The following is a 19125-nucleotide window of genomic DNA, read 5'->3' as shown; positions in this document are numbered from 1 at the left end:
CAATGGAGGCTCCTTGGCGCAGTGAAGAGGCTCTTGGTCTGATGAATTAGACCTTCTGGTCTCCTTCCTCAGACAGAACCTAATTACCTTCAATCCCCCCTCCCTATCCCATCCTCCTGTATCCCAACCTCCCCATTCTCCCTTTTCTCTTTCCTCCCCCTGCCATTCCTCCCTTTTCCCGGTCCCGTTTGTAGTCTCTGGGGTGCTCCCCTTTGGCATTACGGTTTCTGGGTAGGGGGAAGTGTGCCAGGGTTCATCCTGCTCCGTGGGGTTCCTCGGGAGTGGTGTAGTTTGCGGTGGAATCTCGATCACTTGGAGGCGCCCTGCTTCCTTCCCGAATTTCCATGAGGTGGGGTGGGGTGTCCTACAGGTGATGGGTGTATCTCCAGAGGCTGCCTGTCAGGTCTGAGAGGTGGCAGCCGACCGATGTATACTTTGTGGCGGGTATCCGACTGCCCTCTTTTTTGTCCACAGAGGTGGCCGGTAGATGCGAGGTTGTTACCCCGGAGCGCTGGTTTACTTGCGCGAAAGGTACAAGGTACGGTATGGCACGGGTTCCATAATGCATCTGCACTGCTGGTGGTCTCGAGGTTCTCTAGGATGAGAGGGGAATTTACGGTCCTTTCATGCCTTCTAGTAATTGTCCCTCCGCAGTCCCTCTAATTTTTTTTCTTTTATATTTTCTTTAAAATAATAAGAAAGAAGTACCACCATCATGGAGTCTTCGTTCTGTGGCCCCCCTCCTCCTTCCAGACCCCTTTTTGTTACCGCATTCTGTTCTGACCCAGCTTCGTTATTGGACCATTCTACAGACTTTTCCCATACCCCTGTACCTCCTTCTGGTGACTTTGTCACCTGCTCAGGTGCCAAGGCTCCGTCCATTTCTTCTTGTACCTCTGCCTTTTGCATGTCTTTAACTATGCATCCGGCTTCCCCAAATATGGTGCAATGGTTCTTGGAACGCCCACCTTCCTCAGGTCGGGCCACCCGCGGTCCTACGCCTAAACATTCCAGACCATTTGCTGACGACGGTTCTTCGATTTCTGCTCATTCCACCCAGAAATGACCTACACGAAACCCACTTCCTTTACACACCATGTTTACAAGTACACAGTGGACCAAATTCTTTTCCTTACACCCGACATCTCCAACTAATTATCTTTCAGACCACAATACAGGTAAAGGTCTCTTACAATACGTTGGCCAAAATATATCGTTTCACACTCTTCGGAATGGTGCACGCATCATTACAGTTCAGAATGCAGACCAAGCTCATGACCTTTCCTATCTTACTTCCATTGATAATGTTCCTATCACAGTTCACAAGCACACTACTCTCAATTCTTGCAGTGGTAGGATGGTCTTACCAAATACCATTGTACAGTGTGATTTTCCATCTTGCGGTGACGATATTTTAGAGCAATTAGCCCTTTAGGACCTTCCGATTCTCAAAGTGGATACATACGTCATGCCCAGTTGCAGGTGGAGGTGCTTTCCCAGTAACATCGCCCGCTTAACCTTTGACTACCGTGAACTCCCGTCCTCCATTTATATCGCAGGGCATCGTCTAGGGGACTGTAAAGTGGCCCCTACACCCCAACAGCGTCGAAATTGTTGGTGCTTCAGATATCCCGCTGAATACAGCATGTCTGCAGCAGAGTACCCAGTCTGCAGTGCTACGGATCATGCTGATACATCTTGTAGTCTTCCCCCCCCCCTTGTCTTAATTGCAATGAAACTCGTCCAGCTTTGTCCCGCTGATGTCAGATCTATCTTAATGAATGTGATATCCATTGTCTTTGGCTGTCTCTCGGCTCCGCCTTCAGGGGAATCTTCCTCGTTTTCCTCTCGTGGTGATCAGTTGGAGACTCTTCTCACTTCTCATCCTCTTCACGTTTTAAATACAGGTGCTCCCACCTGCTTTGACTCTTGCATTCAGTCTCTCTCTTGCATCGATCTTTCTACCTGTTCCTCGTCAATTGCCCTTGATTACGCTTGGTCTGTTCTCCAGGATTTGCATGACAGTGATCACTTTCCTATTATTCTTACTTTTACTACTTATTCTCGACCGTCTCGTAGCCCCCACTGGCAATTGGGACTTATACTCTCATCTTACCACTTTTTGTGGGGACCCTTCTTCGTCCTCTATTGATGAGCTGGTGCACCAATTTTCGACCTTGGTTTTCTATTCCTCAAACCTCAGGTGGCATTCTCAGACATGCTTGCCTTGGTGGTCTCCTGTGTGTACCCGTGCAATGCGTTTGAAACGGGTTGCATGGGGTTATCAATATAATCGGACCGCAGATCGTCTTTTGGATTTTGAATGGGCAAGGGCAGTCTCTCACCGCATCATACGTGACGCTAGACACACTTGTTGGCCAGACTGTTTCTACTGTTACCTTGACTTCACCTACGTGTGGTTTGGAAATAGGTACGGAAGTTGTGTTGCAAGTACGCTCCAGACCCAGCTCCCGTTTTGCGGGTTGCTGGTGCTAGTGTTGCGAAACTTTTTGAAATTGCTATGGAAATCGAGAATTATCTTGTCCGTGTATCCCAAGGGCTTCACCTCTATCCCTCGTTTCTCGCTTCTAAGTCTGCCAGGAATTAATCGCCCTTGGATTTCTCTTCTAATGGGATGGACCATATAGTGTAAGTTTTACTCTCTTAGAACTAGAGTCCATGCTTTCCGCTTCCTGGTCATCGCCAGCTGGGTTCGATGACATTCATATCCGTATGCTACAGCATCTGCATTCGACAGCCCTTACAGTCCTTTTGCGTCTTTTCAATCTTTCTTGGGCACGAGGGATTCTCCCTCAACAATGGAAATCTGCCATTGTACTACCGTTTCGCAAACCAGGCACCTCGGGGCTTGATTCCTCTCACTATCGTCCCATTGCTCTGACCAGTGTAGTCTGCAAGGTTATGGAACGATTGGTGAATAGACATCTGATATGGTATTTGGAGACTCGCAATAGTCTTTCTTCTTGCCAATATGGCTTTCGCAAGGGCTGCTCTACTTTAGACCCCTTGCTCCACTTAGATACGTATGTGCAAAATGCCTTTGGTAATAAACACTCCATCCTAGCAGTCTTTTCTGATCTTGAGAAGGCACATGACACCACTTGGAGGTATAACATCTTAGCCCAGGCCCACTCCTTAGGCCTGTACGGTAATCTACCGACACACATACCGACCTTCTTTGCTGCTTTCTTATATGAAAGACATTCTCGTGTCCGTGTTGGCGGCACGCTTTCCTCAGACTTTGTTCAGGCCGAGGGAGTCTTTGTCACTACCCTTTTTCTCTTGGCTATAAATAACCTACCTTTCGTTCTTCCATTGCATATTTGGTCTTCACTTTATGTGGATGACTTCGCTATAGGTTACGCAGGCGCCAACTGTCGCCTGGTAGCGAAATTCTTTCAGGATGCGATTGACCGTGTTTCCCATTGGGCCACTTCTCATGGGTTTAAACTTTCTAGTGTGAAAACCTATTTCATTACCTTCACTAGACATCGTCTTGTCCCAGATATTCCATTGTATTTACACGACTCACGTATCCCAGAATGTGATACGGTCAAGTTTCTCGGCCTTCTATTTGATCGTCTGGTGACATGGAAACCTCACATTTCCTTTTTGAAGGCAGCTTGCCTTGGTCGGCTGAATCTCCTTAAAATTCTTATGCATCGTTCATGGGGAGCAGATCGCCGGACTCTCCTCCGTTTACATTCTACCCTAGTCTTGTCCAAGCTGGATTATGGGGACCAAGTCTATTCTACGGCTTCTCCTACAACTCTTTCTAAGTTAGATCCCATTCATCATCAGGTTCTACGTTTACGTCTTGGTGACCTTCGTGTTCTTTCTACGTATAGGTTAGTCTCAGACGTTAGTAGAAGCCCATTATTTGTTCGGCGCCCCTGCTTACTCCGACCGTTTTCTCTTCATCTTCACTCCGATCTTTCTCCAGTTGCCTCCCTTGTATGTTCATGTAGCGTCTGCTTTTTCCCTTGAGAGGTTCCGGCGGTTTGTGTCTGTTCTTCCCTACTGTTCTCTCCTACCTATGGCCGCTTCTCGCTCTCTCTTTCTTGGTCACTTCCGGTCGCATGCTCATGCCGTCGCTGTTTATACAGATGGTTCTAAATCTTCTGACGGTGTTGGGTTCGCGGCGGTGTTCCCTAACGATGTTATCCGGGGTCATTTGTTAGACTCGACTAGTATTTTTACCGCCGAGTTGTATGTCAGCCTGATAGTACTTCTCCATATTACATATATATCTCACACACAAATAACCCGCACATAAAAGAGAGAAGCTTACGACGACGTTTCGGTCCGACTTGGACCATTTACAAAGTCACACTGTGATTTTGTAAATGGTCCAAGTCGGACCGAAACGTCGTCGTAAGCTTCTCTCTTTTATGTGTGGGTTATTTGTGTTTCGTTCCAGTCACGGTATTGTGCCTTTTTTGTTACATATATATCTCTTTTGGCGTTTGTGGTGATTTCAGACTCCTTCAACACTTTACAGGCCATTAAACAATTTGACTCCTCTCATCCATTGGTCCAACGTATTCAGCTTTGGTTGCGCGGTGCGGCTAGCAAAAACAAAAACATCGTTTTCTGTTAGGTCCCTGAACACGTTGATGTGCAGGACAATGAGCATGCGGATGCTGCTGCGCGGTCAGTGGTACATGATCTTCCGGTTTCCTATAGAGGTATTCCATTCAGGGATCATTTCAGTCATTTCTGCCCATCTTAGCAGCCGTTGGCAACAACGGTGGTCGGACATGCACCATAACAAATTGCACTCTATTAAACCACTTTTAGGTTTGTGGCCATCTTCTTACCACCGTTGCCGTACTCGGGAGACTGTGCTCTCCCGTTTCCGCATCGGCCATACTCGCCTTACTCATGGGTATCTCATGGAGCGACATCCTATTCCTCTGTGAGGTTTGTCGGGTCCCTATTTTGGTTCTTCACTTTCTTGTGGATTGTCCAGTTCAGCGAACTCGCAGGATTTACCTCCACCGACGCCGCCGCCCTGCCACTGATACCTTATCTTCTCTTCTTGCCGACGACCTTATCTTTGACTTATGATAACTTTTTGACTTTGTCACCAACTGCTTTACTAAACGAACTTTGACACATAGCCCTTAGTGTCCCTTCCAGCCCTTTTCTCCCCTCACCTCTGATCCCCTCTTCACCTAGCTGTTATAGCCCCGGCACTATTTTCTGCTCCGCAGTGTTGCATGACCCTTGTCGGTTTAGCGCTTTATTTGATTATAATAATACTAGAAGACCGGGTAGGGGTCGGCCTCGGAAAGGTTTGAGGGAGGGGGTAAAGGAGGTTTCGTGTTCGAGGGGCTTGGACTTCCAGCAAGCATGTGTGAGCGTGTTTGATAGGATTGAATGGGGACAAATGGTTTTTAATACTTGATGTGCTGTTGGAGTGTGAGCAAAGTAACATTTATGAAGGGATTCAGGGATACCGGCAGGCCGGACTTGAGTCCTGGAGATGGGAAGTACAGTGCCTGCACTCTGAAGGAGGGGTGTTAATGTTGCAGTTTTATAACTGTAAAGCACCCCTCTGGCAAGACAGTGATGGAGTGAATAATGATGAAAGTTTTTCTTTCTCGGGCCACCCTGCCTTGGTGGGAATCGGCCGATGTGTTAATAAAAAATAATAAATAATACTAGTTTATTTATGGCAAGTGAGATTCGAATAGTTTGTCAGGTGCTGATGATGTGGGCAGCCGAGCACTGCAGTAGCGATACTACATTTCCATTAATTAGAATTAATTATCAAAAATGGATATAATCATAGCCATAATTTTTAAACGGGTGGACCGGTAAGCCAATGGAAGGCCTCGGTCAGATGACCAAAAGTTCTAGCTGCGGGTCATAATATGACTAAGATCCGCGTCAGGAAATCCTTGTCCTGTTTCCTAATAAATCTTACCTAACGTAACCTGTTGTTTCCCATGTAAAATAATGTGTGTCAGAATTTTTAAAGCACCCAGATTTTTTCCAGTAGTGTCAGTTAAGCCGAAGATCACGGATTTCAAGCACCGTCTTCTGGGTCTGTTCTCCTTAGTGATGAGATTGACGTCTTTTCATACCATAAGGTGTGCATATTTATCCATAAAATTGATGCACATTGTGTTCTGAGTTCTACAAGCGCACTGATGTTCCCTAATTCTGGTTTCTTAGCTCCGTTAAGTTTCTACGTATTACTTGGTACAGCCTGAAACATGGAATTGTGTATATACCAGCACTGTGGCTATTTAGTTCTGTGTCCTGGTCCAGTAATAAAACGAATGAGTTTTGACGTCACGATTACTGCGTTAGTACCACTTCTCTTCAGTGCCTTGGTGAGTAGGTGTGTAGAGTGGTCTGTTGGAATTTTGAGGCGCCATCTGAGTTATAAGATAAGATAAGATTTCGTTCGGATTTTTAACCCCGGAGGGTTAGCCACCCAGGATAACCCAAGAAAGTCAGTGCGTCATCGAGGACTGTCTAACTTATTTCCATTGGGGTCCTTAATCTTGTCCCCCAGGATGCGACCCACACCAGTCGACTAATACCCAGGTACCTATTTGCTGCTAGGTGAACAGGACAACAGGTGTAAGGAAACGTGTCGAAATGTTTCCACCCGCCGGGAATCGAACCCGGGCACTCCGTGTGTGAAGCGGGAGCTTTAGCCACCAGGCCACCGGGTACATAGGAAGTACATAGGGAGTACATAGGATTTTCTGAACCTCCTCTCTCTACAGTCTTGGTTTAATGGTGTTACATTCCTCTAAAAATCTGAACTGCACACACACACACACACACACACACACACACACACACACACACACACACACACACACACACACACACACACACATTAGTTGTGTTAGGATGTTCGAAACTAATTAAATCACTTAAACACCTATCTACGGGAAGGCAAAATCAATGACAGAGTTATTGATAAAGTACATCCATATGCAATAACGTAGTCTTGCATGAGAATCTTTATCACGTAAAGTGAGCAATAAGGAAACAGCACCTTCATGGTAATCAACACACAAATAATAGTTCATTAGATTTTACAAAGGAAAAAAAAATGTCCAATGCAAGAGGAGTGGTATAAATTATTACATTCAGGGAGGAGCACTAGACACACTGGGAACATACACCTCCTGGGCTTATTGGAAGTATTTAAGCTCGATCCAGGGAAGGGAAAACTCCGATTCCTTGAATCAAGAGACGCCAGCATCAAGGATCCTACCTAGGAGAATAAAAGCATAATCAAGACACAAAATACTGCATAAATTCAACACATATGATGGGTGGCTGACACAACCAACACATTATATATAGACCAACACGATGAGAAATAATTTTGAACTGACTAACGTGTAACTGAATGAAAATATGGGTTGTGTGGAATAATGGCTCAACACGCCTAACCAGTTTGGAAGTCTGTGAGCAATTCTCACGTGCCTGAATGATGGTGCAGCATGTACCAACCAGACGGAGGGAAGGCCCCTCTGCCCGTGTGTATCGCAAGCATAAATACTAGCCTATGTGGGGGGAGAATCGATTCCCCTGCACCTGTGTGAAGACGGTGCACGCTTACCAGGAGAGACGGTAAACCTCCTTCCACATTAGAAAGCTTAGTGTGTTAGCACGTTATTCAGATTAAATCCCAAAATAAAAGAAAGCCACGGATTAAAAAAACAGATTTTATTAAATTGCTCTTAATATTATTAAAGCTGTAAAATAGAATCAGAAGATTTTCTTAACATTTACGAAGTTATGAGTCAGGAGGACGTGTGTCAATAAGACAGTACTCTTCGTGGCTCAGTTACCCATCATGTAGTTCACTGGTCAGAGGTGAGGAAGCTCGGGGTCCGTCAGTGCAGATAGTAGTCAACACAACAACTGGTTCCAGCACAGAAAAAATTAGTTAATTTACCTGGAAACGACCTATTATTTACAAGTGGCTTATGAAGCCTAATTAAATAAGAACATAAGAATGTAGGAACACTGCAGAAGGCCTACTGGCCCATACGAGGCAGGTCCTTATCAAAACGATCTCTATCTAAAGCTACTCAAGAAACAACTCCCGCACCCCCCAGAAACAACTCCCGCACCCCCTAGCAGGATGTTTGCTAGTGAATACTGAAGATATTACATGAATTCTTTCAAATTAAAAGATTACGAATATCGTGTAAAAGAACACGACTTGATTGAATTATATAAAAAATGTGCTTATATGATAATTAAGAAATAAAATTCAAATCATCGGAAAAAAAATTAGCATCAGTCCTATGTGCAGGGAGACACGAGAGGTACATAATAGTGGACAAATACTCTCTAACTTGGTGTAAGGCAGTATTTTTTTTTTTTGTGAAGTCACCCCAAGTTTCGTCACAGGTACTGAATATATTATGAGTATAATGAAACTATATCATACCTGGGGGTTTGATTTTGGGAGGTATTGTAACCTGGAGTGTGTTTCTGGGATCAACGCCCCCTTCACTCCCCCCCGCGGCCAGGTCCGTGACAACGCCTCGCGGTGGACCAAGGCCTGATCAACCCAGCTGAAACTACTGGAACATAAGAACATAAGAACATAAGAATGTAGGAACACTGCAGAAGGCCTACTGGCCCATACGAGGCAGGTCCTTATCAAAACGACATCTACCTAAAGCTACTCAAGAAACAACTCCTGCACCCCCCAACACCAATCAAACCCAGCCCCTCCCGCTCATATATTTGTCCAGTCTCTTCTTAAAGCTACCCAAGGTCCTAGCCTCTATCACCCCACTGGGAAGACTGTTCCACGCATCTACAACTCTGTTAGAAAACCAGTACTTACCTATGTCCTTTCTAAATCTAAATTTATCCAACTTAAATCCATTATTCCTGGTTCTTACCTGGTTCGACACCCTAAGTACTTTATTAATGTCTCCCTTGTTTATGCCCGTCATCCACTTATACACTTCAATGATATCTCCCCTCATTCTACGCCTCTCCAGAGAGTGGAGATTTAGGGCTTTAAGTCTATCTTCATACGGGAGGTTCCTTACACAGTAAATCATTTTAGTCATTCTTCTCTGTATGTTCTCTAATGAGTCTATGTCCATCCTGTAGTAAGGGGACCAAAACTGAGCAGCATAATCTAAATGAGGCCTCACTAGTGATGTATAGAGCTGTAAAATAACTTTTGGACTTCTGTTACTTATACTTCTTGAGATAAATCCAAGTAATCTGTTGGCCTTGTTGCGCACACTGAGGCACTGCTGTCTTGGCTTTAGATTTCTGCTTACCATGACTCCCAAGTCTTTTTCACATTCTGTATGACCAAGCTCTACTTCACCTAGATTATAGCTTCGAGGGTTATTTTCATTACCAAGGGCAAGTACGTAAATCGACGTACGAACCACAGCCCGGCTGGTCAGGTACTGACTTCAGGTGCCTGTCCAGTGCCTTCTTGAAGACAGCCAGTGGGTCTATTGGTAACCCTTCTTATGTGTGATGGGAGGCAGTGGAACAATTTTGGGCTCTAACACTTATCGTGTTGTTTTTTAGCATACTCTTGGCGCCCATGCTTATAATTGGGGGTATGTTGCATTTTCTGCCAAGTCTTTTGCTTTCATAGGACGTGATTTTCGTGTGAAGATTTGGGACTAGTCCCTCTAAGATTATCCAAGTATATATTATCATGTATTTTTCTTGCCTGAGTTCCAAGGAGTACAAATCAAGGGACTTCAACCATTCCCAGTAAATGAAGTACTTTATAGTACTTATACGTGCTGCAGTGAAAGTTCTCTGTACATTCTTCAGGTTTGCAATTTCGCCTGCTTGAAAGGGGCAGTTAGTGTACAGTAATATTCCAGCTTAGAGAGAGCAAGAGATTTAAATCTAATCATCATGGGCTTAGCATCCCTAGTAGCCTGGTGTCAAAAGCTCTCGCTTCACACGGTGAGGGTCCGGGCTCGATTCCCGGCGAAGGGTTGGAAACAGAATTGTTTCCTTATGTCGGTTGTCTATGTTCACCATCAGTAAAATGGGTACCTGGGTGTTAGTCGACTGGTGTGGGTCGCATCCTGGGACAAAAACTGACCTAATTTGCCCGAAATGCTCAGCATAACAAGCGGCTTTCTATATAGTAGTATGTCATTGATGTCAGCTATGGTCTGTATACCTTGTACATGTACTTGTAGTAAATGAAGATATTATTATTATTATTATTATTATTATTATTATTATTATTATTATTATTATTATTATTTTCCTAGCAGAGAAGGTAGACACAGTGTTGTGAGATCTTCTGATATTATCACTTTCAGATCCTTCACATTAGTTTTTCGCTCTATGTGATTTGAATTCTTTTATATTTCGATACAGTTTCTATTTCCTCGAGTTTTTCATAGCGGAGTAATTAAAATTTGTTTACAATGAACTTCATATTATTTTCTGTGGCACATTTAAAGATTTGGTTGATCTCCGCCTGGAGTCTTGCAGTGTCTTCGATGGATGACGCTTGTCATGCAAATTCGGGTATCGTCAGCAGAGAACACAGTTCTGTGGCTTACATCTCCATGTCGGATAAGAGGATTAGAAAGTTACATAGCCATCTACCCACTTTTCATGTTATTCCTTTATCATGCATTTTGTGTACTGTTACACCATGATCGATCTTGTCGAAAGCTTTCGCAAAGTCTGTATATACTAGATATGCATTTTGTTAGTCTTAGATATCATGGAGGACAATGTCACAGTGGTCCAGTAGTTGCGAGAGTCAGGAGTGACCTGTTCTAAACCAATGCTGCTCTGGGTTGTGCAACTGATGGGTATCTATGTAGGTGACGATCTTGCTTCCTAGAACCCTTTCAGATTTTATGTGGGACGTTATTGCTATCAGACTGTAATTCTTTGCATTTACAGCCACCTTTGTGGAATGGGGACTGTCTGTTGTTTTTAGTGACTGTAGGATCACCCGTGTCTATGCTCCCTCTCCATAGAATATTTAAGGCACGCTAAAGGGGTTTCTTGGAGTTCTTGATGAACGCTGAGTTCCACGAGTCTGGGCCTGGAGCAGAGTGCATGGCCGTGTATTTTATTGTTGTTTTTTTTTCAAAATCCTGTGGTGTTAGGATTATATCAGAAATTCTTGAATTAACCAAATTTTGAGTCTGGGTCATAAAAAATTAATTTAGATAATTTGACCCAGTATGACTCGGCTCGCTAAACGCTGAGTCAAACTGGGACATCAGTATTTCACACATTTCTTTGCTGTCATCTGTGTAAGTCCCTTCTCGTTTAAACAGGGACCCAATACTGGATGTGGTTTTTGGTCCTACATTCTTCCTGTATTTCTTGGCTTCTGTATGATTCCTTAAGCTTCAGTTCTATATTTTCTATTTCTCTGGCCGATGCCACTTTTCGTATTTCAAACATACCGGCCCCTTTCAGCAGCTCTGTGATTCTTTGCCTTCGCCTGGAGAGGGAGCGTCTCTCTCTAGTTTACATTTTCTCTTCTTTATTACTAAAACGAATGTGTCCTGAGTATACCTCAAGTGCCACAGGCAAAGGTTCGGATCCGTGTTGTTTAGGATATCTTCCCAACTTGTTTCATTTAGGGCATGGTTGACTTGATCCCTCTGTACGTTTTTGTTATTAAAGTTGAATTTTGTGAAAGCACCTTCATAACTGATCTCATGCTGGTCAGAAGCCCTGAGTATATTGTCTTTGATGCTGCTATATTTCGTATCAGATCATTATTAGTGAAGATGTGGTCAAGTGTATTTTTTTCAGTCTTGTTGGCTCCACTATTTATGCTGGCTTAAGGCGAATCTGTTGCAGAGATTTAGTACCTCGTGTGTGTGTGTGTGTGTGTGTGTGTGTGTGTGTGTGTGTGTGTGTGTGTGTGTGTAGGATTCTGCTAAAACATTATTTGCATCATTCCTCCATTTTAGATGTTTTAAGTTGAATTCCTCCAGCAGCAACATGTTAGGGCAGGAGTTTGAAAATTTCCAAGACAGTGGTCAATTTTCAAAAAACTGTTCCATGAATTGTTGGGACGTTACATCTGGAGGCTTGTACACAACCACAGTGACAAGGTTTTAGTTTTAAATTTTTACTGCCAAAACTTCAGCTACATCATTTGTGATATTTAGTAATTTTGAGCAAATAAACGACACTGTGACGTACAGGCCAAGCTTCCCCACCCGTAATAATTGCCTGTTTTTTTTCTGTCGCATCTGAATAACTTATATCCTGGGATCCATATTTCGTTGTCAAAGTTATTCTGTTGTTTGTTGAGGGCTTTAAACCATGTATATTAGCAGAAATGTTGTCATATTGATAGTATGTAGTGGGGCCTTGTTTGCTGGCACTAATGTCTGTTGTTCTCTAGTGAGGGCCACTGACCCTCTACTCCAGTAGTGATCCAAAGTGGTGTAGTATTTCTGTAATTTTCTGCCAGTTTATTTTTCTTCCTGGCACTAAAAAAAATTCTTTCTCTGGAGTGGTTACTACTCTGGTTTCTTTCCCAAGGTCGGTGCGATCTGTACCTTCTTGTGACTTTCAAATGGTGTGCCTGACAGTATGTGTTGTAACAGATTTCAGGAAAATGGTTCATCTGTTAGAGGTATTATACAAGCTGACAGATGAAAAAAATTGAAATATACATCACTGTTACAAAATTAGGTGTCAGTTTTTTGTCGTACATTTCGAAAGAAACTGGTTGTTTAGAGTATTCCAGGCAGACGAAAAATAAGCTTAAAACCACTTGACAGTGTCAAGTGTAGTTTGTGATAGATTATTTGAGTGCTAACTTTAATACATAAAACTGTCAACACATCCTAAAAGTTCCCACCTGGGTTCGTACAAAAAAAGTTACATATTAAAACTGCTGTATCGTGGAAGTAATGCTTCATCGACTGAGAAAGTCTCTGGCCAAGTAAAGGATTTCCTCGGCTCTGTCAGATGTTTGTACTTAACACTGACGAGGCTATAACCTAGACGACAACTGGTGGAGGAAGGCACTTACACCAACATGGTAGCCGGTATCAGCAGAAATTGTGTTGAGTGCCCCAGTCAGCAAATATTTATGACTTACAGACACCTTAGTACGCAACAAGGAATCAGTCATGGTCTGTACTGAAGGTCCCAACAGTGCACTGCATTGATGAAGTAATGGATCCGGATAAAATTGCAGAAGCTGGAGTCCACCACGATGGGCAGTTCAGACCACGGAGACTCCCTGGCCACTGTTCAACACTACAAGCCGAGTTAGTGACAATCCAGCAAGCAGGAACTAATGTATAAGCAGGAACTAATGAATAACAATGGGACAAGCAGCGTGTTGTTCTTTACACGGATTCTTTACCTGATCTCCAGTCACTCCGACACGCTTAACCACAAGACAACATTAGACTCACCATCTTGAGCATTATACAGACCTTAGATAAACACATCAGGGAACGGGCGGGAATTTAACCCATGGCAAGTGAATCTTAAAACCCACAGGTCAGTGACGACTCGCTTGCCGTGGGTTCAAACACAGCCCAGTTCCGTGATTTGTTTACACTCGTGTTACTACGATATTGTGAGCCACTTATGTATACATGGAAGTAAAAACAAACTCGTCTGGATACTGAGGAACATAGGTAACCGAAAGGTATAAAAAAAAAAACTAGTGACTGCTGGAGCTTAATGCCTCAAAAATGCAAGGATAAGAAAACTGGAACATTAGAAAGTAACTGTAAAGAGAGTACACAATGGGGCTGACAAAGGAACATTAGAAAGTAACTGTAAAGAAAGTACACAATGGGGCTGACAAAGGAACATTAGAAAGTAACTGTAAAGAGAGTACACAATGGGGCTGACAAAGGAACATTAGAAAGTAACTGTAAAGAAAGTACACAATGGGGCTGACAAAGGAACATTAGAAAGTAACTGTAAAGAGAGTACACAATGGGGCTGACATAGGCTGCGATGCCTCACACAAAAGAAAGAACATAAGATTGAATATGGTTTTGAGTTCATTGCTGTGAGCAACACATCAGTTAATTACCTTCGGCAAACGTGAGATTGGCATTTATTATCCATTTATTAGTAAAATTTATTAGTAAAATTGGACACATTAGCAACGTGCCGCTACTCTATTTTATATAATTAAATGCAGGATGGTGCTCATACAAGGTGTTGAAATCTGTCAGCCTGAGCTAGGAGACTCAGTAGTGTCAGTCTGAGCTGGGAGACTTCAGTAGTGTCAGTCTGAGCTGGGAGACTTCAGTAGTGTCAGTCTGAGCTGGGAGACTTCTGTAGTGTCAGTCTGAGCTGGGAGACTCAGTAGTGTCAGTCTGAGCTGGGAGACTTCAGTAGTGTCAGTCTGAGTTGGGAGACTTCAGTAATGTCAGTCTGAGCTGGGAGACTTCAGTAGTGTCAGTCTGAGCTGGGAGACTTCAGTAGTGTCAGTCTGAGCTGGGAGACTTCAGTAGTGTCAGTCTGAGCTGGGAGACTTCTGTAGTGTCAGTCTGAGCTGGGAGACTCAGTAGTGTCAGTCTGAGCTGGGAGACTTCAGTAGTGTCAGTCTGAGTTGGGAGACTTCAGTAATGTCAGTCTGAGCTGGGAGACTTCAGTAGTGTCAGTCTGAGCTGGGAGACTTCAGTAGTGTCAGTCTGAGCTGGGAGACTTCAGTAGTGTCAGTCTGAGCTGGGAGACTTCAGTAGTGTCAGTCTGAGCTGGGAGACTTCAGTAGTGTCAGTCTGAGCTGGGAGACTTCAGTAGTGTCAACCTGAGCTGGGAGACTTCAGTAGTGTCAGTCTGAGCTGGGAGACTTCAGTAGTGTCAGTCTGAGCTGGGAGACTTCAGTAGTGTCAGTCTGAGCTGGGAGACTTCAGTTGGGCAGCGTCAAAGGTTTCCTTCCAGCAGAGCGGAGTTACCATTACTTGGGAATTATCATCTCTGTACCATACACAGGAGAAATAGAATTTTTGTTTACAGGAACAAATGAGATAAAGGAATATTAAAAAAAAAATATTCAGAATCATGGAAGTCAAAAAAGAGAGACCATACACAGCAATAAGAGTAGGAATAATGAGGCCTACGAGACTAGTGAATTCAATCACAATCGAGTTCACTGCTATTACCCAATCCCCGTCACACCAGCTCCATGATTACAGCTTAGTACACTTACACGGGTAAGTCACTTAAAATGTTGAAGACTGATGTGAGGGTATTTACACTCATTCTGGTAAAAAAATCTTTAATATTTGCATTACGTAATTTTCTCTTCATTCCTGTGATATGTCATATTCATCGAATTCCTTATTCGGGTCATCTGACTAAGACCTGCGTCAGGAAACACTTGTCCTGTTTCCTGACACCCCTTACCTAACCTCCTTATTAATATTTTAATCTTCTGTTTTTTATTAAATTATCATAACCAAAGGGAACCACTTAACCTGTAATGGCAGCACCTGGAAAACTGAAGAAAATCTGGTTTAAAGTGACGGCGAGAGTAAATCGAACCACTTAACCTGTAATGGCCATGCAGCACCTGGAAAATTGAAGGAAATCTGGTTTAAAGAGAGGGCGAGAATAACTCCAATACATTGGAACGACGGTTATTTACCAATATCATGGTACATGAGCCCCCAAGAAGGTTTGTATATAAAATTAAAAGAAATTTAAATGTATTTTATTATGACCATATAATTAACAGTAAAAGTAATAAGCGTATAGACCACGTCACGTCAGTTAAATGGATCCCGTGTGATGACCTGAGGTTCAGCTGACATGACAGAAGTAGGACTAGGAAATCAGTACAAGTGATGCTCATGGAGCGCCGTAGACCCTGCTGGGAGCTACAGCAGAGGCTCCAGCAGTTAAGCCTCCACCAGGTGCTCTGCCGAAACCTCCACCGATAGAGCCTCCAGTAGAACTTCCGAAGCTACCAGTTGGACTTCCAAATTCTGTTCCAGTGGAACCTCCAAAGTCACCAGCAGGTGAACCACCAAAGCCACCAGCAGGTGAACCACCGAAGCCACCAGCAGGTGAACCACCAAAGCCACCAGCAGGTGAACCACCGAAGCCTCCAGAAGGTGCTCCAGTAAACTGAGACGCAGAACCTGAGGCATCGTATGATCCACGTCCACCTGCAGCAGCTGCAGCAGCGTCTTCCTGACGAGCCTTCTCGATCTGGGCGAGAGCGTGGGCGGGAAGAGGATGGGGCGTGGGCACCAGGTCAGATTCCACACGATAACCACCTTCATCTGCTACGAAGCTGAAAACAGCGGGAGTTCCATCGGGGAAAGTAAATCTGAAACACACGATACTGTTATTAGATTCGGTATTATAAATGTTTTTGTGTCTACTTGTGTCATTCTATAAAACAAAAATATACATTTACCATTCTTCAGCAATCTAGTGATTACTTACGACCATCCTCCCTGAGCTGCTACAGCGCCGGTTGGGCCCTGGGGGGCGCCCTGCTCTTGACGACTGATGCCATCACCAGTCTCGAAGTTGAAGTTATAGTTGCCGGCTTGATCAGGTCCCTGACGTTCGTCAGTTAAGATGGGGACTACAGGACCTGAAGGGCTGTAACTTCCACTAGGAGAGCTTCCACTACCAGCTCCACCAAAGCCTGCACCAGCAGAACTTCCAAAGCCTCCACCAGCAGAACTTCCAAAGCCTCCACCAGCTGAACCTCTAATGCCTGCACCAGCAGAGCTTCCAAAGCCTCCACCAGCTGAACCTCCGAAGCCTGCACCAGCAGAGCTTCCAAAGCCTCCACCAGCTGAACCTCCGAAGCCTGTACCAGCTGAACCTCCGAAGCCAGTAGCAGGTGCACCTCCGATTCCTGAGCCGGCTAAACCTCCAAAGCCTGCACCAGTTAAACCTCTGACACCTGTGCCAGCTGAACTCCCGATGCCTGTGCCAGTTGTTCCTCTGGCTCTTGTTCCAGCAGAACCAACGTAGCCTGTACCATCTGAACCTCCGAAGCTTGTACCAGCTGAACTTCCAAAGCCAGTGCTAGGTGCACCTCTAGAGCCTGTGCCAGGTGCACCTCTAGAACCTGTGCCAGGTGCACCTCTAGAGCCTGTACCAGCCAAGCTTCCTACGCCTGTACTAGCTGAGCCTTCCAAGCCTGTTCCAGCCGAGGTTCCGAAGCCTGCACCGGGTGAACCTCCGAATCTTGTGCCTGCTGAACCTCCGAAGCCTGTACCTGGTGACCCTCCTCCACCTTGGCTGGGTGCGTCGTAGGAGTAAGATGCGGACGGGAGTTCAGCGGCCCCGACAACAGCCGCCAGAGTGCACAATACCACCTTCTGTAGGAGAACCAAATATATACAGTATTACATTCTGAAGCACTTATAAACTAACTCTAAGACAAAGAGAACTAGAGGATTGTCTGAGTTCTAAAATGCATTTAAGAATGTCAAAATGCCTTATGTGGATCTTATTTGTAGTAGCTGTTTTCGAAAACGGTTAACAAGAGTCCTTTATAAATCTTTTAAAGCGGTATTATACATACATTTCGTAAAGATTTTTTTTTTTGTCGTTCCAAGAGCCCAGAGAATAACTATCAGCTCTAAGCAGAAAAAAAGGAACACCTGACTCGTAGGCTATCCACCAGCTTCACGAGATCCATTTTTCACAATGATTGTTCTTTCATTTACAAGCATATGAAATCTATATAGAAAGTTATATTATGAAAAAAAATATTGAAAGATGCTCCTCCTAAGCAAGGATATATAATAAGCAAGAAACATTGATAACAGACAGTGTATAGACTACAAAAGCACGAGATGTTTGACAAAAAAATCATTGGAAGATACACTTTCTAAGTAAAGAACATTGATAACAAAAATATTGTGTAAAGACAATTAAGCAACAGATATTCTAACATCCTCTTTAGATATATTGACATAATACGAAAGTCTGAAAGTCAAGTTATGAGCTTACCAGGCTCATGTTGGCATGAGAGAGGCGAGTGAGTGGCGCTTCCCTCGTGAGTCGACGCTTATATACCCAGCGATACCATCACCACCAAGAAAGTGAAGGACACGACAAACGAATCAGGTGGAAGACTTGTGTAAGACCTCGGACGAGTCTCCTGGGGGGAATGTTTTCACTTGGTAAAAACTAAGCTATAGATGGTAATTAATGTCATGATTTAATAACGGATAAAAGCTGATCAGAAAATATCGATTTTAGCCTTTTAAGAATACAGTGGACCCCCGCATAACGATTACCTCCGAATGCGACCAATTATGTAAGTGTATTTATGTAAGTGCGTTTGTACGTGTATGTTTGGGGGTCTGAAATGGACTAATCTACTTCACAATATTTCTTATGGGAACAAATTCGGTCAGTACTGGCACCTGAACATACTTCTGGAGTGAAAAAATATCGTTAACCGGGGGTCCACTATATATATATATATATATATGTCGTGCCGAATATGTAAAACTGGTCAATTAGCAAGAACTCATTTAAAATTAAGTCCTTTCTGAAATTTGTTCTTATACGTTTAAAGATATATTTTTTTCATTAATGTTAATGTAAAAATTTTTAATTTTGCTCCAAAAGAATCTTAGAAAACTTACCTAACCTTATTATAACAAGAATAATTTATTTTAGCCTAACCCAACTAAGAATATTTTAGATTTGTTTACAGTAATTTAATACTAAACAAACACAGTAAAATATATTTTTTTCGTTAGGTTTAGAATGATTTTGGAGAAATTATTGCATACACAAATTTTCGCTTGTCCTATATGGCAAGATGAGCGTTGCTATTTAAGCCAAGATCGCAAATTCTGCCTATTCGGCACGACATATATATATATATATATATATATATATATATATATATATATATATATATATATATATATATATATATATATATATATTTATATATATGCAATAAGATCACAGTAAACAGGTGATCTCAGAATATGCAAAACAACCACTCTGAAAGAATAGAGAAATTCCAAGCGCTTTCGTGACTACTCACATTATCAAGGAATGTGAGTAGTCACGAAAGCGCTTGGAATTTCTCTATTCTGTCAGAGTGGTTGTTTTGCATATATATATATATATATATATATATATATA

The 19125-nt window shown here is 43.3% G+C and overlaps 1 protein-coding gene across 1 annotated transcript; it reads right to left on the bottom strand.

Moving 5' to 3' along the window:
- Positions 1 to 15679: 15679 nt before the first annotated feature.
- On the bottom strand, positions 15680 to 16990 carry LOC128702776 (pupal cuticle protein 36). The gene is made up of 3 exons (XM_070101803.1): positions 16977 to 16990; positions 16438 to 16902; positions 15680 to 16318 (listed from the first exon to the last, which is right to left on the bottom strand). Exons 1-3 carry the CDS (start codon positions 16988 to 16990, stop codon positions 15835 to 15837), a joined length of 963 nt encoding a protein of 320 aa, XP_069957904.1. The 3' UTR covers positions 15680 to 15834.
- Positions 16991 to 19125: the final 2135 nt, after the last annotated feature.

This window comes from Cherax quadricarinatus, chromosome 79, assembly GCF_038502225.1.
Source record: "Cherax quadricarinatus isolate ZL_2023a chromosome 79, ASM3850222v1, whole genome shotgun sequence".
Classification (NCBI taxonomy): Eukaryota; Metazoa; Arthropoda; class Malacostraca; order Decapoda; family Parastacidae; genus Cherax; species Cherax quadricarinatus.
This window is presented reverse-complemented; position numbering and strand designations above follow the sequence as displayed.